General features: G+C 54.2%; 4 protein-coding genes across 7 annotated transcripts; 3 read left to right on the top strand and 1 right to left on the bottom strand.

Moving 5' to 3' along the window:
• Positions 1 to 3,113: 3,113 nt before the first annotated feature.
• Positions 3,114 to 4,950, bottom strand: LOC136356449 (uncharacterized). The gene has a single exon (XM_066310350.1). The coding sequence runs from the start codon at positions 4,948 to 4,950 to the stop codon at positions 3,718 to 3,720; it is 1,233 nt and encodes a 410-aa protein (XP_066166447.1). The 3' UTR covers positions 3,114 to 3,717.
• Positions 4,951 to 11,349: 6,399 nt separating this feature from the next.
• On the top strand, positions 11,350 to 12,494 carry LOC4337550 (polygalacturonase inhibitor). The gene has a single exon (XM_015783447.3). It carries the CDS (start codon positions 11,469 to 11,471, stop codon positions 12,492 to 12,494), a length of 1,026 nt encoding a protein of 341 aa, XP_015638933.1. The 5' UTR covers positions 11,350 to 11,468.
• Positions 12,495 to 13,806: 1,312 nt separating this feature from the next.
• LOC107277292 (probable phosphoribosylformylglycinamidine synthase, chloroplastic/mitochondrial) lies at positions 13,807 to 20,051 on the top strand. 4 transcript variants are annotated; one of them, XR_003242379.2, is made up of 5 exons: positions 13,807 to 14,077; positions 14,496 to 14,610; positions 14,694 to 18,880; positions 19,283 to 19,564; positions 19,716 to 20,051. XR_003242379.2 is itself a non-coding variant. In XM_026025638.2 (4 exons), exons 2-3 carry the CDS (start codon positions 14,545 to 14,547, stop codon positions 18,873 to 18,875), a joined length of 4,248 nt encoding a protein of 1,415 aa, XP_025881423.1. In that variant the 5' UTR covers positions 13,807 to 14,077; positions 14,496 to 14,544; the 3' UTR covers positions 18,876 to 18,880; positions 19,716 to 20,051. The 4 variants fall into 4 exon arrangements, 3 of the variants coding, with proteins under 3 accessions (XP_025881423.1, XP_015640094.1, XP_015640096.1); XM_026025638.2 differs by lacking the exon at positions 19,283 to 19,564; XM_015784608.3 differs by lacking the exon at positions 19,716 to 20,051 and having other exon boundaries at positions 19,283 to 19,714.
• On the top strand, positions 19,426 to 21,473 carry LOC4337551 (polygalacturonase inhibitor 1). Its single transcript, XM_015784612.3, has 3 exons — positions 19,426 to 19,564; positions 19,716 to 19,776; positions 20,086 to 21,473. The coding sequence occupies exons 1-3, from the start codon at positions 19,559 to 19,561 to the stop codon at positions 21,336 to 21,338; spliced, it is 1,320 nt and encodes a 439-aa protein (XP_015640098.1). The 5' UTR covers positions 19,426 to 19,558; the 3' UTR covers positions 21,339 to 21,473.
• The last annotated feature ends 209 nt before the right edge of the window (positions 21,474 to 21,682 follow it).

Genomic DNA, 21,682 nt, shown 5'->3' on the forward strand with positions numbered 1-21,682 from the left:
GAAAAAACTGCTTTCATTACCCCCATAGGAACTTATTGTTATACGACAATGCCTTTCGGGTTAAAGAATGCGGGTCCTACTTTTCAACGTACTACTCGAATTTCTTTGGGTAGCCAGATAGGACGCAATGTTGAGGCCTATGTTGATGACTTGGTTGTGAAGACGCGCAACCAAGAGACCTTACTCTCGGATCTAGCGGAAACTTTCGAAAGTCTCCGCTCCGCCCGCATAAAGCTGAACCCCGATAAGTGCGTGTTCGGCGTGCCTGCGGGCAAGCTTCTCGGGTTCTTGGTCTCTGCCCGAGGCATCGAGGCCAACCCCGAGAAGATACGAGCTATAGAGCGGATGCGCCCCCCCAGCAAGCTTAGGGATGTGCAATGCGTCACCGGCTGCATGGCCGCCCTAAGTCGGTTCATATCGAGGCTGGGAGAGAAGGCACTGCCCCTATTTAAGCTCCTCAAACGCTCCGGGCCGTTTACCTGGACGGAGGAGGCTGAGCGGGCCCTCACTCAGTTGAAGGCGTACCTCAGTTCTCCCCCAGTCCTGGTCGCCCCGGAGCCAGATGAGCCGTTGCTACTCTACCTGGCGGCAACCCCGCATGGGGTCAGCGCGGCGTTGGTCGTGGAGCGCAACGAGGACAACCCTCACTCCGTGCATCCCCACCCTGCGTCGACTCGACCCGGGAGAGAGCAGGCAGGAGAGGCCCCCGAGCCGAATGGCGGCCCGAGGCCCCCGACGGCCGGAGCTGGCCCTCCGCCTGCTTGTCCGACGGTGCCAGGCGCCCCCGACCCCCAGGATGGCCCCGGGGCCACTGCGGGAAGGCCGCGCCTGTCGCCCTCTGACCCCGAGGTCGTCGGCACAGAAGCCGAGTGCGCCCCGCGTGGCCTCTCGGACGAAGAACGCCCTGGAGATGCGGCCCCTGGCGAAGAGGATCGGCCCCGCCGAAAGGTGCAGCGGCCCGTCTACTTCGTTAGTGAGGCCCTCCGGGACACCAAGACCCGATACCCTCAGGCCCAGAAGATGCTTTACGCTATTCTGATGGCTTCGAGGAAGTTGCGCCATTATTTCCAGGCGCATCGGGTCACGGTGGTCACGTCTTACCCCCTCGGCCAAATCTTGCATAACCGAGAGGGTACTGGACGGGTGGTGAAATGGGCAATCGAACTCTCTGAATTCGATTTGCGCTTTGAACCACGCCACGCGATCAAGAGCCAGGCCCTCGCCGACTTTGTGGCGGAGTGGACCCCAGCCCCTGAGCCCATCTCCGTCCCCGAGGCCAGCTCGGGCCCCTCGCAGCTGCCTCACACCGCCTACTGGGTGATGTAGTTCGACGGCTCCCTATCTCTTTAGGGCGCCGGTGCGGGGGTCACGTTGACCTCGCCAAGCGGAGACGTCCTCAGATACCTGGTCCGCCTCGACTTTCGGGCGACCAACAATATGGCGGAGTACGAGGGACTCCTTGCGGGACTCAGAGTGGCAGCTGGACTGGGGATCCGCCGCCTCCTGGTGTTAGGCGACTCCCAGTTGGTCGTTAACCAGGTCTGTAAGGAGTACCGGTGCTCTGACCCGCAGATGGACGCTTACGTGCGCCAGGTGCGGCGTATGGAGCGCCATTTCGACGGGATAGAGCTTCGGCACGTGCCCAGACGGGATAACGCGGACGCCGACGAACTCTCAAGGCTCGCTTCCTCGCGAGCCCAGACCCCACCGGGCGCCTTTGAAGAAAGGCTTGCCCAGTCGTCGGCGCGACCCGACCCCCTAGGGGAGACGGACGCGCCTGAACGGCCCCCGAGGCCCGTCGGAGTCCAGGCCTCGGGACCCGAGGGGAGCGCTCCCAGTTCCCCTAGATTGATTGCTTGGATCACTGAAATCCAGGCGTACCTCGCAGATAAGACTCTACCCGAGCACCGCGAAGGGAGTGAACGCGTCCAGCGCATCTCTAAGCGCTACGTGCTGGTGGAAGGGACCTTCTATCGGCGCGCGGCTAACGGAGTCCTCCTGAAGTGCATTCCTCGGGAACAAGGTGTCGAGCTTCTTGCCGATATCCATGAAGGCGAGTGCGGAGCCCACTCCGCCTCACGCACCTTGGTTGGCAAGGCCTTTCGCCAGGGTTTCTATTGGCCGACGGCTCTCAACGATGCGGTTGACCTGGTCCGGCGGTGCAGGGCGTGCCAGTTCCACGCCAAGCAAACCCATCAGCCGGCCCAGGCCCTGCAGACCATACCTCTTTCGTGGCCGTTTGCTGTCTGGGGGCTCGATATCCTGGGTCCGTTCAGGCGGGCCCCGGGCGGGTTCGAGTATCTGTATGTCGCTGTCGACAAGTTCACTAAGTGGCCCGAGGCTTATCCGGTCATCAAGATCGATAAGCACTCCGCGCTTAAATTCATCAGGGGCATCACTGCTCGGTTTGGGGTGCCTAACCGTATCATTACGGATAACGGCACCCAGTTCACTAGTGAGCTCTTCGGTGACTACTGCGAAGACATGGGCATCAAGCTCTGCTTCACCTCCCCCGCCCACCCCAGAAGCAATGGCCAAGTGGAGCGCGCCAACGCGGAAATCCTCAAGGGCCTCAAAACCAAAACCTTCAACATCCTCAAGAAGCACGGCGACTCGTGGATCGAGGAGTTGCCAGCGGTGCTTTGGGCGAACCGAACCACGCCAAGCCGAGCAACCGGGGAAACGCCTTTCTTCCTCGTCTACGGCGCGGAGGCGGTTCTCCCATCCGAGCTCACCCTGAGGTCCCCTCGGGCCACCATGTACTGCGAGGCTGATCAAGATCAGCTTCGCAGAGATGACCTCGACTACTTGGAAGAACGAAGGCGGCGCGCGGCCCTTCGAGCCGCGCGCTACCAGCAGAGCCTGCGGCGCTACCATCAGCGTCACGTCCGGGCCCGATCACTCTGCGTCGACGACCTCGTCCTACGCCGCGTCCAAACGCGTGCTGGACTGAGCAAGCTCTCACCAATGTGGGAGGGTCCGTATCGAGTGATCGGCGTCCCCCGGCCGGGCTCCGTTCGGCTGGCCACGGGCGACGGCACAGAGCTGCCTAATCCGTGGAACATCGAACACCTTCGTCGCTTCTACCCCTAGTGGGGGTCGGTTGTCAGGTCTCGGGCTCGGGCCAACCCCGCGCCCCCCCGGGCGTGCAGGGTTGGCCGGGGGCTACCACATGCATATCCTTATCTTTTTTCTCTTCCGTATTTCAGTAAAAGCATTTTCGATTTCCTGAGGATTGTGTCTATGCTATCGTTTCCTTTTGAAGAATCTTGGCTTGAATTAGCACGCTCGTGCCCGACCCTGCCCTCGGTGGCCCGGGCCGGCTAAAATCGCCAAACGGGGCCCAGAACCGAGCCGTGCCCCGGGGCGTGGTGAACTCCGGGGGGGGGGGGAATCGGCAAAGGCCCACAATCGGGTCATCCATAACCCTCGGTCACCACGCTCCCGGCCTGGCCAGTCTCGACACGCGGATCTCCCCAGGCACTAGCCCCGACCCGCGCCACTTGAGGTTGGGACCTGGGCACGAGCCCTCGTTCAAGCCAAGACACAGAAGGACCGCGGCACGGACCATCCTCGTCTCATACACACAACAAACTTAACTGACGCAGAAATTTCCTCTTTACTTGATTACAGATTAAATCAGTCTATACAAGAAGGGGGCCCGAAGGCCTCGGAAGAAGAAGGAAAAGTTATTAAGATTGGCGGGGGCCTGGGGGCTCACTCCGACGCCCCCGGGCCGTCGGCCTCGTCGTCGCTGTCGTCCGCGCCGTCGTCACCGCCCTCCTCGTCGGAGTCGAGCGCGAACGCGAGTCGAGGGGCTGTACCCTCGAAGCTGTGGACGATGTGGTCGGCGGCGTCCCGGACCCTCGCACGTGCGCCATCCTCGGTTCCGGGAGGGAACTCTTCCAGCGCTGCCCACGGGGAGAAGTCAGGGTTCCTGGCCTGGTAGCTTGCCAGTGCGAGCTCCACCGCCCCCCGGGCGAGGTCCCTCGAGGATGACTTGATCGCCTCCTCGAGCTCCTCGGGGAGCCGCTGGAGGGTCCCGGCCATCTCTGAGAGGCGCTGGGCGAGGCCCCCCTGGTTGGCGGCGTATTTCATGGTCCGCCCGCCCCAGAGGCCCACCTGCCGCCCGGCACGGTCTAGACGGGAGACGGCGTCCCGAAGCATGCCAGGCCCTACCTCGCCCGCCAAGCGGAGGGCTTCGACCTCCCCGGCGGACGAGTCCAGCGCGCCCTGCAGCTCGGTGATGGTGTGTTCGGCGGCTGCGAGGCGGGCGGCTAGGTCGCCGTCGCCCGCGGCCGCCCCACCGCTGCACGCTCTCGCGTCCAGCTCCTTCGCTCGCGCCTCGAATTCAGCGGCCCGCTGATCCAGTGCGGCCCTCTCGGCGCGGGCGCCTTCCAGATTGAGGCGCGCCAGCTCCTCCCGCCGCTGCGCCGCAGCCTCGGCCTCCTCGAGAGCTCGCTCCTGCTCAGTGAGCTCGTCCTCGCGGAGGCGGAGTGCGGACTCCTCTTCGGCGCAGGCGGCCTCGTGCGCCGCCAGCGTTGCCTCCCGGATGGCGACGGCGGCCTCGCGACCCGCCAGTTCCCTCTCCTTCGTGTCCAGGGCGCGGGCGCGCTCCTCCAGCACCGTGGCGCGAGCCTCAAGGGCCTCTTCGCGCTGCCGGGACGCGTCGAGCTTCTTCTCTAGCTCCGCCGCCTGGCTCCCGTATAGGAGGCAGAGGTCGTCCCGCACCGCGTTGAACACGGCGGTGGCGATGAGGGCAGTCTCCCGCTCGTCCTCCACTTCCCTGGCGATCTCCGCCAGGTCCCTACGACGGGCCTCGAGCTCTGAGGCGTGCCGGCGGTGTGCCTTGCGGCCCGCCTCCACCATGGCTTCCACCGAGCGCCGCCCCTCTTCGACGCGCGCCCACGCCGCATCGACCTCCGCCCGCTCTGCCTGCAGGACCTCCATCTGGGCTCTTAACCCGTCCAACACCGTGGTGTTCGCAGCGGCCAAGGCCTGCAAGAGGGGTTCTGCGCTCAGTGGGGCAGCGGAAGGTAGAGGGGAGAGCCGCCTCGGTGTGGGCGCCGCGCGGCTCGGTCCGCCGATGGACGTGCCGGACTCGGGGGCGTTCCCCGAGGCTGGCTCGCCCCAAGCATCGCCCGAGGGGTCGGGCCCGAGTGGCGCGCCCGCGGCCTCGTCGTGGGCGGCCTCGGAAGTCGTCGTTGCCTCGGGCGGAGTCGGGTCGGGGACTTGGCAGGCCGCCCTGCGTACGCGCGCCGCCTCCGTCTCCCGGACGGACTCCTCGGCCCGGCGGAGTCTGGCCTCCTCCCAAGCGGCTTCCTCAGCCTGGCGAGCCCGGACGGCCTCCTGGGCAGCTTCTTCGGCTTCCCGGAGGCGGTCTGCGGCTTCTCGCCGGTCAGCTCCCCGCCTCCGGGCCTCCGCGGTCGCCGTCTCCTCGGCCTCAGACCGGCCGGACTTGGAATGGCGGGAAGGGCGCGACGGGATCTCGCTGAGGCAGAAGAAAAACCAGAAGACGAAAAACGGGTGAGTGAAAACTCCCAGGCGCCCCGGGCGCACCGCTGGAGCGGCGCGATCCGGCGACGAAGGTAATCGCCGTACACCATGGCCCCCGTGAGCCCCTGGGATCGCAAACCAGCCAGGCGGTCAAGAACGGCGTCGTAGCCGTCTCCCAGATCTACCGGCGCCCGCCAGCTGGAGGCCTGCGCCGGGGGCTGGCTCGGAAGTCGGAGGCGCGCTTCGTCGGCGAGAGGGGTGTAGAACCAGTCGCTCTTCCAGTCGTCCCACTTCTTGCGAAGGACGCAGGGAATGTAGCGGTTCAGCACCGGCCCCCGCGGCTGGAAGTAGCAGCCACCGACTACCGACGGTGGCGACACCGGCTGTACGGTGAAGAACCACCGGAACAGCCGGAGAGATGGGCGCACCCCGATGAACATCTCGCATAGGTGCGCGAAGATGGCCAACGTCATTACCGCGTTGGGGGTGAGGTGCGCCATCTGGAGATTATAAAGCTCCAGAACATCCATGAAGAAAGAAGAGAATGGCGGGACCAGCCCTGCCATTGCGAAGGAAAGGAAGAATACGGACCGCCCCGGGTAGTGTGGTGCCGGGCGTCCCTCACCCAGCGCGACCACCTCCCGGCCGGTGGCAGATTCCGGCATGAATCGGCGCGGCAGCCCGGCCTGCCTCTCGCTCACGATGCGAGAAGGCGGCAGCACGCTACCGTCGAGCGGTGCGGAGCCCCGTGCCATGACACCGGCGGAGGAGGGGCTTGAGAGCGAGTGAGTGCGGCGAAGGTAGGGCACAGGAAACGAGAAGTTAGAACGCAAGCGGCGAAGGCAAGGGGAATAATGGCGAGAGGAAGGAAACGAATCTCTTCCTCGGCGTCTTTATACCCTTACCAACGCTATGCCCGGCTCCTCGCTTCCCGCGCCCACTATCTCGCCCCCTCGTTTCTCGCGCCCACTCCTCCACTAATCCCGCTCGCCCGTTTGCGGCGCACGAGGCGGATGTGCGGCCGTGGCAGTCGAGATGGCATATATCGTGCGCACGTTAACTACGCTCGCCGACCGATGCACCATCATCACATCTCCAGGCGAAACGAACCGGCTCGTCCCAATTCGCGCGCTACTCAAGTAATGTAGCGGTCTTGAAGAAAGCCGCTCATTATTATCGGTCGGTTTTTCCCTTGCCGATGCGCGCGATTTGCGACCACTGGATTCCTGCCCGCCTGTAGAGACCGGCCCCACCTGTCACCAGGCCTAAGAAGTGGCGTCACGCCCGAGCGCTTTCCTCGAGGAGGGCGATCGCCCTGGCATAACGCCGGGGGCTACTGTCGGTGACATGGGACCGGGGGTATCTTGACTAGAGGTTTGGGGCAGCTGCAGTCACCCACGTGGCCTGACCCCCTCGGGGGGGTCGGGCCCGAGGGTGATGTGGCCGCCCCTCCCTCTGTCTCCCCGAGGGGTCGGGCCGCTCCCGTTTCGGCCCCGAGGGCTGGGGCGCCCCGACCCCCTGTGGGTTTGGCGCCACGTGTGTGGGTTAGGTGAGCACAGCGGCGCTCACCTAACCGCGTTTATTGCGGGTTGGACGAGCGCCCCACGCCGCATTTAATGCAGCGCAGCACACTCGTTCGGTCCGTGACAGGTCACAGTGTGTGACCGGTCACATACCGGTCAGATCGCGGGTTAGGTGGCAACAGGCGGCCTTTCGCACGCCTCGCCCCGTCCCGTCGGAATGATGAGAGCCTCTATGCACTCGTCCCTAGCCGGAGCCGGCGTGCTGACTCCTGGAGTTAGCACGTCAGTCCCGGCTAGATTCATACCAGGCTTCATCGCAACCATTACAAGGAAGTCATTTTATGAAGAAGGGCTGACGTGTGGCATGCTAAACTGACGCGTGGTAGACAAGAATGACCGGTTTGTGACTGGTCTGACGCCGGTCACGTCATCGGCAGACAACCGTGCTCCCACGTTGCGCCTGCTTCCGGCGGAGTGGAGGTAGGTATGGCCCATCCCATCAGAGGGTCATTCGGACAACAGCCATGGCAAATCTCCGCCCATTAATGAGGGAGTAATAGGGAGATCCCCGGTGTCAGGCGAGTGATGACGCTGGGCCTCACTCAAAGACAAGCTGTGATTTAGCTTCCAGGCGAAGGCGCAAGCCAGTTTTTTCTTTTTTGGGAAGATAGGGTGAGTCCCCACCCAAAAGAAGAGTAGGTAGAAGTGGTGCAGGTGGGATCCCCTTGAGATATAAAAGGACCTTGCCCACTTAAGAACGGGGGAGCTGGGGAAAGAGGGGGGAGAAGACCTGAGCTCGTAGAGGAGAGAAAGAGGAAGAGGGTTTCTAGAGTTTGAACTCTCTTGCTCTCCAGCTCTTTGTAACTCCTTCATACACAGATCCACCAGAACACAGGAGTAGGGTATTACGCTTCTCAGCGGCCCGAACCTGTCTACATCGCCCGTGTCTTGCGCATTTGCTCTCTCGCGAAACATTCCACAGATCGAGTGCTTAGAACCTCACCTAGCGCCCCCGGCCGAACCGGCAAGGGGGGCCCGCGCGGTCTCTCGGTGAGGAGCCCCACGCTCCGTCACCGGCGATCACGTACCCGAGCGCAAGGTATTCCTCCATCGCTTGGACAGACAGGCCGCCCCTAATATCTGCAATCTAGGAGTTGTTGCAGAGAGCGGCAGCCACTGTGATGTCACTCAGCTTGACGAAGGAGAAAAGAATTGGGAATCTGTACTGCACTGATCCTCCGTCTGGCAACAAGCTATCGCACCAAAACGAGGTAGAGGCTCCGTTCCCCAGCAGTACTTTGCTACTAGCGGCAAAGCAGTGCAGTGACTTTCTGTCAGCTAGAGGTGCAATGCGCGTCCAAGAACACTCTGGCTCAGCGCGGCACAGCCAAATCCACCGAGTGCGAAGCGCAATTCCCATTAGGCGTAGGTTTCTGATCCCTAGTCCCCCCTGCTCGATAGAGAGGCAAAGCTTCTCCCAAGCCACCAAGCTGCAAGAGCCCGCAGCATCTTCATCACCCTTCCAAATGAAACCCCAGCATTTCTTCTCAATTTCGTTGATCGCCCAGGCTGGTAGTTCCAAGACGGACATGAAGTAGAGTGGGAGCGCCATTAACACATGCTTGATCAGGGCTAGACGGGCATCTGGAGATAAAAGCTTGGGCTTCCAGCCAGCCAAATTTTTGGCAAGCCTATCCATCATCAGTTGGATTTGCACTTTCGTCGGTTTACGCACAGAAAGCGGCAGCCCCAAGTAAACAATCGGCAATTGCTTGATTGGGCATGTCAACACCTCTGTGACCTCTTCAATTTGAACATCAGTGCAATGGATCAGGGTCAACGAGCTCTTGGCTAGGTTGGAAACCAAGCCGGTGGCGTCACCCATCAACTTGAGTATGAAGTGGATCATCAGCGCGTCCCGCCGAGAAGGATGGAAGAAGATGATGGCATCATCCGCATAGATTGAGGCGCGAAGTGGCAAGGAACCCGTAGCAAGTGGGGAAAGCACGCCACGGCTCGCTGCCGTGGAGCAGAGAGCCGCAAATGCCTCCATCACAATGACGAAAAGCAACGGCGAGAGTGGATCCCCTTGCCTGAGTCCCCGAGCTAGCTTGATCCTTTGAGTGTCTCTACCATTGATGGTGACGGTGGTTGACGAAGTGAAAAGCAAAGCAGAAACACAGTCACGCCATCGAGCGCCGAAGCCCAAATGTCGAAGCAGCTCCAAAAGGAATTCCCAAGATACCGTATCAAAAGCTTTTGCGATGTCAATCTTCAACAGCATGGCAGGCGTTTTGGACCGATGCAACTTTTTAACTACACCATGAACGTAGAGGAAGTTCTCTTGTATTCTTCTGCGCCTAATAAAGGCTGACTGTGCAGGCCCGATCAATTCATCCATTCTCGGGGCGAGACGAAGTGCTAGAATTTTGGTCAGGATCTTGGCGAAACTGTGAATCAAACTAATTGGGCAAAAGTCAGTTAGTTGATTCGGGTCCTCTTTCTTGGGCAGGAGGATGATGGAAGCTGTGTTGACGAGATGTAGGTGCTGGGAATTCGCTCTCCACGCGTCCCCAAAATATTGAGGAAATAGTTGTATGCAGCCTGTAGCTTATCTTCTTCAGTGGTAGCATAGACACCATCATGACAGAGGGTAGGAATTGCTTTCTTTCTTCGACGTGCATTGATCTTAAGGCGAAAAAATTGTGCCGTTGTGCCGCTATGCTTGAGGAATAACAACCTGGCTCGCTGACGGAGCCTAATGTGCTCCAGGGAGGCGAGAGCAAGGCATCGTCCCTTCAAGGTAGCACGCAGCGATCGCTCCTCTGCCGAGAGAAGCCGGTCGTCCTGGGCCTTGTCCAGCTGAAGAATAATTTCATGAGCCACTGCGAGCTGCTGCCGAAGTTCGTTGATTCGCCTAGCCCCCCACGAACGAAGAGATGTGGCAGTAGATTTCAACTTGAGATGGAGGGAGGAAACAGAGTTGGAGCCCGACGGCGCAGCCGCCCAAGCTTGCCGGACCACTTCCTCAAACCCATCTAGCTTGGTCCAGAAAGACTCAAACTTATACTTTCTCGGACGGTGCATCATGTTATCGCAAGCCAAAAGCAGAGGGCAGTGGTCGGAAGCGGACGAACTGAGAGCTTGCAAATGGGCATCCTGGAAAATTTCCTCCCATTCCCCATTAATCAACACTTTATCAATTTTGGTTAAGGTTGGCTGCTCTTGTTCACTGCTCCAAGTATACCGGCGCCTGAACTGATAAACTTCACGGAGCTCCAGAACGTCAATAGTTTGTCTAAACTTGTTAATCAGTCTGCGATTCACATTGCCATTGTTCTTGTCACCCTCCGAGGCCAACAAGTTAAAGTCACCAACCACCAGCAGCTCCTCTAGAAAAAGGATTTTGTCGCCGTCGGACTGCGGCCCGTAGACATTGGTAAGCCTTCCAAATTACAAAATCTGAGAGAGAGAGCGACCACCTTCCTTTATGCAGGCAAGAAACAGAGAAGAGATCACTCCTCCAAGCCGTGAACAGGCCCCCTCTAGTTCCATCAGCAGGAATGAAATCCGCACAGTCTAACACAGGACCACAAGACTGGTTCTGCAACCGCTGGTCCAAAACAGCCAATTTAGACTCTTGACAACAAAAAATGGACGCACTAGAAGTTCTAACAACATCAGCTACTAGGGACCTTTTGCCCCTAACATTCCAAACTAAAAGACTACAAGACATAGAGACTCATGGGCTTCCACCACCAGAAAACAGAGCAATCAGGCCGCCCCGCAGACAGGGATCGCCACGCTGCACAGCGCCGCAAGTGCCTGCACATGAGACGGCGCGAGGGGTGATTTAAACAGCTCCAGGTACCGCAAGAGGTCCTGCTCTTCAACCTTGTTCTCGTTGTCGACGACGCCGAGTCTTTTCATCACGACGCGTTGCGCCCATGGCGGTGTGTAGGGAGCTGGGCGAGAGCGGTGTCTTGGCTGCCGAGGCCTCTTCCCAAGGATGGATGTCGCCGGCGGAGTCGGCCTCAGACATGGCGGCGGCAACTGAAGCACTGAGTGGCTGGCCAGGCTGCAAAGCTGGGCCACTCGAGGGTGAAGTGCGCTCCTCCAGCCCAGACCCAGACGGCTGAAGCGGGAAAGGTCGTGGGCCTTGAAGTTCTCTCCGGCGGCAGTAGACTCGGTTTGGGCCGAAGAAGCGCCAATCCGGCCCATCTTGAGATTCCTGGGGGACGTCGTCGAAGTAAACAAGCAGATAGAAGAGAGGAAGCACGCACACACTTGTGAGTTGTGAGTCTTCCACTAACGAGTTCAAGTCAAAGCGGTTGGCGCCAAAACTGCATACTCGATCCATCTGACTATATATACTTACTACACGTACCAACAACCAACTCAGGATATAAATTAACTCAGCAAGGAAAGGAAAGATTAAGATTATATTGGATGGAAATGGCGCGCGCCGTCGTCCTGCTCCTGCTGGCGGTGGCGGCGTTGAGCTGCACTAGTGCGGCGGCGTCGGGGCCGAGCTGCCACGCCGACGACAGCGCCGCTCTGCTGGCCGTGAAGGCGGCCTTCAACAACGCCTCCTTCGAGTACTGGACGCCCGAATTCCCCTGCTGCGACTGGTACGGCGTCGACTGCGGCGACGACTACCTCCCCTCCGACGACCGCGTCATCAACCTCGCCATCACACGCGACGACAACATCACCGGCACCATCCCCGGCGACGCCATCGCCGGCCTCACCCGCCTCCGGTACATCACCTTCTTCAAGGTCCCAGGCATCACGGGCCCCATCCCCGCCGCGCTCGCCAACATCTCCGGCCTCAGGGTGCTCACCATCTCCCACACCGCCGTCTCCGGCCCCATCCCGTCCTTCATCGGCGACAAGTTCACCGACCTCGGAATCCTCGATCTCTCCTTCAACTCGCTCACCGGCGCCATCCCGGCGAGCCTCGCCAAGCCCCCGAAGCTGAACTCCATCGACCTCAGCCGCAACCGCCTCACCGGGAGCATCCCGCGGCTGCTGCTGAGCAAGGCCGGGCAGCAAGCGTTCCTGACGATGTCCCACAACAACCTGACGGGGAGGATCCCGGCGGAGTTCGGCGCCGTCAACTTCGTGCAGATCGACCTGTCGCGCAACCAGCTCACCGGCGACGCGTCGATGCTGTTCGGGTCGGGGAAGAAGGAGCTCGTCAGCGCGTACCTGTCGCGCAACGCGCTGAGCTTCAACATGTCGCAGCTGCAGCTGCCGGAAGAGCTGAATTTCCTGGACGTGAGCCACAACTCCATCTACGGCAGCATCCCGGCGCAGATGGCCAACATGACGGACATGCAGCTGCTCAACGTCAGCTACAACAGGCTCTGCGGCGTGGTGCCCACCGGCGGCAACATGCCCAGCTTCGATGCCTACTGCTTCCAGCACAACAAGTGCCTCTGCGGCGCGCCGCTTTCTCACTGCACCCATTGATATACTCCTATATGATATGAGGACCATAATCATCCACCTACAATTAATGCAGTCTTAATTTGCTGCTTGCAATTAGTAATCGAATAATCCTAGCAAAGCAAAGCAAGCTAGGAGTAGTATATAAATAAGAACCTTCGATCGGTTCAGGTTCATGCGTGATGTAATGTTTTGTTCGTGCTTGATATGGAGTACCTATCTCAGGCCACCAACACATAGTATGTACACCATTCGTTTCAAAAATAAATCAATTCCTAGCTACAAATTTAGACGTAGTGTTATCCAGATTAATTCATAGATAGGATTTGATTCTTTTTATAACGGAGGGAGTATGTTTTAAAGGTTGGGATCAGGTTTTGCTTTTTCGAATTAACCGATTTGATCGGAAGTCACTGATATACCAAAATTTTGAACAAAATTTAGTTAAATTTGAACAAATATTACCAAAATTCACAAAAAACTAAAAATTTTCAGCCGAAATAATATCGTATTAGAGGGGTTCAAAATGACCGAAATTTTGGAAATTTTAGTCCGAAATTTTCAGCCCTGGTTGAGATGCCTGCGGGAAATAATGTCTGATTCATACTAAGAGTATGAAGCTACGTTTATATGGACATCTTTGGCATAGATTTGGATCCCAAGATTTGTCAAAGCTGGGTATTCTTAGGTTCAAAAACTATGGATGCAGATCGACGTTTACGTTGATAACGTTTAATATATCATTTTATTTTCATTTTAGATGAGTTTATTTTTAAAAAGTTAAATCACTATAATTTAGCGTAAAAACTTTAAATATATCGTGATTTGAGATCTGAAATTCTGACAAACAGGACGAGAATTAGTGAATTGTGTTGGGCAGATGTAATAGCATATACAAAGATAGAGTCTGTTATGGGTCGTATGTATTGATACATAACACTAGAGACTAACATTCTATTTGAGATAACAAGAACTTTTAACCATTAATGCACCGGAATAATTTTTTTCTTCTTTTCTTTTCTCCACCCTTGTACAACAAAAATTCCTTTAATACAACATTTATCATCCTTCTTTTCTTTTCTTTTCTTCGCCCTTTGAGTCATTGTCATGCGTAGTAAAAATATTTTCTTTTCCTTTTCTCTTTCACATCACCAAATTTATTTCTTGTTATAAGCTAATAGAGAAAACCCGTTAATAAACACTGTTGTATCTAAAGAGGATATCAAGGCCCATCCACGATTAGCGGAAGGGAAAGGCCAATTTGTTGGAGAACCCTCTTGAGTTTAAGATGGAGAGCCGTCGATTAAAAGGAAGGAGCCCCCGACCCCCGTCACTCGTTTCATTCTCGCTCGCTGTCGCCCGCCCCTTCCCGCGCCGCCACCGCCGCCGCCGCCGCCGCCGCCGCCATCCCACTAGCCCACCACCTCCTCCGCGCGCTGCTACCGCCAGCCCTCCCACCGCTTACTCTTTCTGTCCACCTCCCGCTGCGTCACGGGTACACCTCGAACCGCTCAGCCGCCGTTCCTATCTCCCCGGTCCCCCTTTATATATTATCTCCCGTTGCTTGCTGTCAAGAATCGAATCCAATAGACTTCAAGTTCGATCAAGTAATTCACCTCTACCTCTGCTTTTATTATATACTGTTTCATGTGTACAAAGTTAATTTGTAGTACGCCACAGTCGATTGTCCACTGCTTTCTTTAGCTTCCTATATCCTTCTCATCTTCTTTTAGCTATCCATGCTCTATGTATGGCCATAGCAGCTCATTTCTAGCTTGATGGGTGGTAAATCTGCTATAGAAACTCTGTCTTTCAATAATTTCAAAGGCAGATTTTGTATCACTATCTTTCAGGAATAATCAATTGGGTATAGCTAGCACCCTTCTTGATTATTTAGTGTTTAAATTTGGACAAAAGCAACGTGGTATTATTTGAGCTTAGCTATACTTTATCAAAAAAAACATCGCAAGTGCAAGTTTGGGATCATGCAAAGTCAATATCTAATTCCTGTACCATGTATTGCAGATCATCCTTTTTTTTTCTTCACAAAAGTGATCCTTGGATTTCTTCAAACATGGCATCTCCGGGTGAAATGTCAGTAAGCAATCCATTACGCTTCCAAGGCTTTCCTTGTAATCTGGTAAGCGACCTTTGCACAACACTGGATGGATTTTTTTTCCCCATAACATTGTTGTGTTTCTTATGTGTCTACTCTCTATGTAGGGAAAAAGAAATGGTTTCATTGCTGCAAGGAGTTCTGGACTGAGAAGATCTCAGCAGTGCTTCCATAGACACCTTTGTTGGCCAGGTGTTCGAAGAGCTTCAGTTCCTAATGTCCGATTGCTGCCAACTCCTGGTGCTTTGGTTTCCAGGGGACTTGACAGTTCATTGGTTCACAAATCTGATAATGCATCAGAAGCTGGAGTTATTCAATTATATCGTATACCATATCTTCAAGACAGTGAGACAATTGAGCTGCTCAGGCAAGTGCAAGCAAAGGTTTCTTCTAATATTGTGGGTATAAAGACCGAACAATGCTTCAACATTCAATTGGATAATGCATTAGCTTCAGAGAAGCTTGCAACACTGCAGTGGCTCTTAGCAGAAACCTATGAACCTGATAAGTTACAAGCACAAAGCTTTCTGGAGGAGGAAGTCGCTAGGAACCCTTATAGTGTCATTGTTGAGGTTGGTCCCCGGATGACTTTTTCAACAGCGTTCTCAACCAATGCCGTCTCAATATGTAAATCTCTCTCATTGATGGAAGTAACTCGCTTGGAGAGATCAAGGAGATACCTTTTATGCTTGGATCCTGGCTATGGTCCACTTGATGAAAGCCAGCTTAACGACTTTACTGCTTTGGTTCATGATAGAATGACAGAGTGTGTTTATCCTAAGAAGCTCACATCATTTCATTCAGATGTAGTTCCTGAACCTGTCCGTATTGTTCCAGTCATTGAAAGGGGAAGAGAAGCTCTGGAAGAAATAAATGTGAAGATGGGACTTGCTTTTGATGAACAAGATATCAAGTACTATACCCACCTCTTCAGAGATGACATCAAACGGAACCCAACCACTGTTGAACTTTTCGACATTGCACAATCCAACAGTGAGCACAGCAGGCATTGGTTTTTTAATGGAAAGCTTGTGATAGATGGAGAGACCATGCCGAGAACCTTGTTTCAGTTAGTGAAGAGTCCCCTGAAAGCTAACCCCGATAATAACTCAGTCATCGGATTTAATGACAACTCAAGTGCAATAAAGGGATATCCAGCAAATCAGCTACGCCCAACAGTTCCAGGCTCCACTTCACCATTATCTGTTATGATGCGTGAGCTTGATATTTTATTCACAGCAGAAACCCATAATTTTCCATGTGCTGTGGCACCTTATCCAGGAGCTGAAACAGGTGCAGGTGGTCGCATAAGGGACACACATGCCACTGGAAAGGGTTCTTTTGTTGTTGCTTCTACTGCTGGCTATTGTGTTGGTAATCTCCGAATTGAAGGTGCATATGCACCCTGGGAGGATCCATCCTTTTCATATCTGTCGAATTTGGCCTCCCCTTTGCAAATTCTTATTGATGCTAGCGATGGCGCTTCTGACTATGGGAACAAGTTTGGTGAACCTCTAATTCAGGGATTTACTAGAAATTTTGGGACGAGGTTGCTTAATGGGGAACGGCGCGAGTGGCTGAAGCCAATAATGTTTAGTGGGGCAATCGGGCAAATTGACCATGCACATATATCTAAGGGGGATCCAGAAATTGGCATGCTAGTTGTGAAGATTGGTGGCCCAGCATACAGAATTGGTATGGGTGGTGGTGCTGCCTCCAGCATGGTTAGTGGACAAAATGATGCAGAGCTCGATTTCAATGCAGTACAGCGTGGAGATGCTGAAATGGCACAGAAATTATATCGTGTGGTCAGGGCATGTGCGGAAATGGGAGAGAGCAACCCTATCATCAGCATTCATGACCAGGGTGCTGGAGGAAACTGCAATGTGGTGAAGGAAATAATCTATCCTAAGGGCGCTGAAATTGATATACGATCAATTGTTGTCGGTGATCATACATTGTCTGTCTTGGAGATATGGGGTGCTGAGTACCAGGAACAAGATGCACTTCTGGTGAAGCCTGAGAGCAGAAGCCTTTTAGAGTCACTTTGTGAAAGGGAAAGGGTTTCAATGGCTGTCATTGGGACAATCAATGGATGTGGAAAGATTGTTTTGATTGACAGTGCTGCTGTGGAGCATGCGAAGTTAAATGGCCTTCCTCCTCCAACCCCTGTTGAGGATCTCGAGCTTGAAAAGGTTCTAGGAGATATGCCCCAAAAGACCTTTGAATTCAAGCGAGTCTCTGTAGTCAGTGAGCCCTTAGATATTGCCCGTGGAGTAACAATCATGGATGCTCTGAAGCGAGTATTGAGTCTTCCATCTGTATGCTCTAAGCGTTTCTTAACCACAAAAGTTGACAGGTGTGTGACAGGTCTTGTTGCACAACAGCAGACAGTTGGACCTCTCCAACTTCCTCTTGCAGATGTGGCTGTGATCGCACAGACATACACTGATCTAACAGGTGGTGCCTGTGCCATTGGAGAACAGCCAACGAAAGGTTTACTTAATCCCAAGGCCATGGCAAGACTTGCTATTGGGGAAGCCTTGACTAATCTGGTTTGGGCTAAAGTTTCATCACTTTCTGATGTCAAAGCAAGTGGTAACTGGATGTATGCTGCAAAGCTTGATGGAGAAGGTGCAGATATGTATGATGCTGCTGTTGCATTGGCTGACTGCATGATTCAACTTGGTATTGCAATTGATGGGGGAAAGGACAGTCTTTCCATGGCAGCTCAATGTGATGGTGAGGTCGTCAAGGCTCCTGGAAATCTGGTCATCAGTGCTTATGTGACATGTCCTGATATAACATTGACGGTAACTCCTGATTTGAAGCTTGGCAAGGATGGAGTTTTGCTGCACATTGACCTCAGCAAAGGAAAGCGCCGGCTTGGTGGTTCTGCTCTTGCACAGGCTTTTGATCAAATTGGAAATGACTGCCCAGACATTGATGATGTCCTGTACTTGAAGAAAGCCTTTGAGGCCGTTCAGGAATTGCTTGGTGAGCGTCTTATTTCAGCTGGCCATGACATTAGTGATGGAGGTCTTATTGTGAGTGTTCTTGAGATGGCATTTGCTGGTAATTGCGGTGTTAAGCTGAACATTGACTCAGAAGATTCTAGCCTTCTTCAAGCACTATTTGCCGAGGAGCTTGGCCTTCTACTTGAAGTGCATTTGAAAGATCTGAGTGTTGTGAAACAAAAGCTTCAAGCAGGAGGCATTTCCGCTAATGTAATTGGAAAAGTTACAGCATCACCAGATATTGAGCTGGTTGTTGATGGCAGGCTGCATCTTAAGGAAAAAACTTCAGATCTCAGGGATATCTGGGAGGAAACAAGCTTCCAGCTTGAGGGGCTACAACGTCTGAAATCTTGTGTCAGACTTGAGAAAGAAGGATTAAAGCACAGAACATCACCATCATGGTCTTTGTCTTTCACTCCCAAATTTACAGATGAAAAACTGCTGACTGCATCCTCAAAGCCAAAAGTTGCCATCCTTCGTGAAGAAGGGAGCAATGGTGATAGGGAGATGGCTGCTGCATTCTATGCTGCTGGATTCGAACCATGGGATATCACAATGTCAGACCTCTTAGCTGGGAAGTCTTCTCTAGAGGATTACCGTGGGATTGCGTTTGTCGGTGGTTTTAGCTATGCAGATGTTCTTGATTCAGCTAAAGGTTGGGCTGCATCAATCAGGTTTAACCAACCCCTCATACAGCAGTTCCAGAATTTCTACAATAGGCCGGACACTTTCAGCCTTGGGGTGTGCAATGGTTGTCAGCTAATGGCTCTTCTTGGCTGGGTACCAGGATCAGACGTTGGAGGTTCTCTTGGTTCAGGTGGGGACATGTCCCAGCCAAGATTTATTCACAATGAATCTGGTCGTTTTGAGTGCCGGTTTACTAGTGTCTCTATAGGGGCCTCTCCTGCTATCATGTTCAAAGGAATGGAAGGTTCTACAATGGGCATTTGGAGTGCTCACGGTGAGGGGAGAGCTTTCTTCCCAGATGAAAATGTTCTAGCTAGTGTTGTAAAGTCTAACCTGGCTCCTGTGCGGTACTGTGACGATGCTAATAACATAACTGAAGTCTACCCATTCAATCCCAATGGCTCTCCACTTGGCATTGCAGCCCTTTGCTCCCCTGATGGAAGACATCTTGCTATGATGCCACACCCAGAGCGTTGCTTCATGATGTGGCAATATCCATGGTCTCCCAAGGATTGGCAGCTTGAGAAGAGTGGTCCCAGCCCCTGGCTGCGCATGTTCCAGAATGCTAGAGAATGGTGTTCATAATGCAGGTACAGCAGACTTGAATTCAGTTCTTAAGCATAAGGTTTTCCTTGCTGAACTCAGTTTCAGTTTAATACAGCCCTAGCGAGCTGCAAGTTAACTGAAACTACATGCCACTGTTACATTCAACATTGCTATCTTCATCAAATTACTATCTGCCGCTGTTTATTCAACATTGCTGTCTTCATCAAATGGCATGCGTAGTGATTTATGCTACTAATTAATCATGATTTGTATGTGCTATGAGTCATTTGTCTGGCATGGCAATATATGTGTTAGATATCCTGAGTCTTTGATTCTATAATACACTGTTCTGTTCCTGTTTCCAACTCAAGAAAACTTCAGTACATTGGTGGCTGGTGCTAGGAATGAAGTACCAAATGACATCCAATTTTACTTTGTTTTTTCAGTTGTGTAACATACCGGGACCTAATTGATGGTCATATGATGACAGAAGCTTGGAGCTATGGACTCTTTTGGATACTTAAACCTTGCTGGTTCGATGCACTCAGCAGTCAGCATTGTTGTTACCGAGGATCGAATAAGTGGGTTCATCGAAATAATTAAAAGCAGATTCTGTGATTCTTGCTTGCAGCTTTGAGTTTTGCTGCTGGTTTGAAACTAGGAATCCTGTAAGGGTAGTAGTGTTTTATTAGGCAGAGGCGAGGAGGCCTCAGGCCTGCAATATGCTGGTAATGAGAATAATCATGTTGGCGCTGCAGTGCTGCTTTGGGAATTCTTTGACTAGCAGAAGAGGATACATGCCCGTAATTAAATGTAATGTGTTGTTCGATTATCCGGTGATACTAAATGTCATCTTTCTTCTGTGGCTATCCTTTTCAGGTTCTGCTATTGGATGCGCAGCAATTTGCAGTCCTGCTGTTGATGAACCGTATTGTCGAAGGTAATATGGGATTATGGATTGTTGATTTTACAGGTGTAGATTTACATTTGATTGTACGCTTGTTTACCGGTTACTGTCAGTGGCTTTTGGGGGTTTTGTGTTGTTGTTTGACCACCCAACCCAACACCAAGAGGTTTCATTTCACCGTGCGATCGATACATATGGGGATAGACACAAGAGAATTGGAGAAGTCAAAAAGTTTTTTAAGCATTTGGGATGAATTAGTAATAGAACTTGTGTGCTGAGTTGTTTCAGGGACTAAATATCTTGTGTGCTGGATTGTCGTGCACTTGTGTTCAAATAATGCAGGTAGAAGTAGAACAAGGCACTTGGGGCAGGAGGACACAAATTGTAGAATGCGTCGTTTGATTGTTTTGTTCAAAGCGGTTGGCGCCAAACTCCTTCCATCTGAACAACTCGCCAATCTGATTACTCCCTCTCCGTCTACATATATATACCCCCACACCCACATCGTTCAAGATAAGCTGAGACAAAATCGATCGGAGGTCGAAATGGTGCGCGCCATCGGGCCCCTGCTCCTGCTCGCCCACGTGCTCGTGTTCGTGGTGTCCATTGCGGCGGCGGCGGCGCCCGTGCGACGGCCACGCTGCGACGCCGGCGACCGCGCCGCGCTACTCGCCGTGAAGGCGGCCTTCAACAACGCGTCCTACTTCCAGTCCTGGACGCCCGACATCGCCTGCTGCCACTGGTACGGCGTCGACTGCGGCGGCGACGACTACGACTACGACCCCACCGACGGCGACCGCGTCCTCAGCCTCGCCATCATACGCGATGACAACGTCACCGGCGGCATACCAGGCGACGCCATCGCCCGCCTCACCCGCCTCCAGGAGCTCATGTTCTTCAAGGTCCCCGGCGTCACCGGCCCCATCCCCGCCGCGCTCGCCACGCTCACCGCCCTCAGGGAGCTCACCATCTCCCGCACCGCCCTCTCCGGCTCCATCCCTTCCTTCATCGGCGACAAGTTCACCGCGCTCCAGTCTCTCGACCTCTCCTTCAACTCGCTCACCGGCGCCATCCCGGCGAGCCTCGCCAAGCCCCCGAAGCTCATCTCCATCGACCTCAGCCGCAACCAGCTCACCGGGAGCATCCCGCGGCTGCTGCTGAGCAAGGCCGGGCAGCAAGCGTTCCTGACGCTGTCACACAACAACCTGTCCGGGAGGATCCCGGCGGCGTTCGGCGCCGTCAACTTCGTGCAGATCGACCTGTCGCGAAACCAGCTCACCGGCGACGCGTCGATGCTGTTCGGGTCGGGGAAGAAGGAGCTCGGCAGCGTCTACCTGTCGCGCAACGCGCTGAGCTTCGACATGTCGGAGCTGCGGCTGCCGGAGCGGCTGAGCTTCCTGGACGTGAGCCACAACGCCATCCGCGGCGGCATCCCGGCGCAGGTGGCGAATCTGAGCAACCTGCAGCTGCTCAACGTCAGCTACAACAGGATGTGCGGCGAGGTGCCCACCGGCGGCAACATGGCGAGGTTCGACGCCTACTGCTTCCAGCACAACAAGTGCCTCTGCGGTGCGCCGCTCGCCGCCTGCCATTGATGTTTGATCCAGACCTTGAAACTGTAACCACTACTGTACTGTAGTAATAATCACTGAGCAATACCAAAAACTATAGGATAAATTAATGAAGAAGCAACCAGCTAATGCTAATAATTAAGGTCCATTCTTGATGAACATGAGTGAAATTTAGTGTCAATCAATCTTTTGAGTGTATGTCCATACTGATACTTTGAGCTGAGCAGCCAGCCTGGTGGCAAAGCAAAGTCCATCTTTGGTCAGCATGCATGCAGATGCAGATGGAGGTGCAGCATACTATATTTGACTTCAATTTTGACCTCCTCACTTGTGCTTTGGTTGATCTTTTGCAAATTAATTTCCAATGA

Source organism: Oryza sativa, chromosome 5, assembly GCF_034140825.1.
Source record: "Oryza sativa Japonica Group chromosome 5, ASM3414082v1".
Classification (NCBI taxonomy): Eukaryota; Viridiplantae; Streptophyta; class Magnoliopsida; order Poales; family Poaceae; genus Oryza; species Oryza sativa.

What these genes read in the sequence shown, in the direction of transcription:
- LOC107277292 (XM_026025638.2), top strand. Translation starts at nt 14,545, where the DNA reads ATGGCATCTCCGGGTGAAATGTCAGTAAGCAATCCATTACGCTTCCAA. An exon ending in AAGGCTTTCCTTGTAATCTG is followed by an intron (nt 14,611 to 14,693) that starts GTAAGCGACCTT and finishes CTCTCTATGTAG; the next exon opens with GGAAAAAGAAATGGTTTCAT.
- LOC4337551 (XM_015784612.3), top strand. An exon ending in GATGAACCGTATTGTCGAAG is followed by an intron (nt 19,777 to 20,085) that starts GTAATATGGGAT and finishes CAAATAATGCAG; the next exon opens with GTAGAAGTAGAACAAGGCAC.
- LOC136356449 (XM_066310350.1), bottom strand. Translation starts at nt 4,950, where the DNA reads ATGGAGGTCCTGCAGGCAGAGCGGGCGGAGGTCGATGCGGCGTGGGCG.
- LOC4337550 (XM_015783447.3), top strand. Translation starts at nt 11,469, where the DNA reads ATGGAAATGGCGCGCGCCGTCGTCCTGCTCCTGCTGGCGGTGGCGGCG.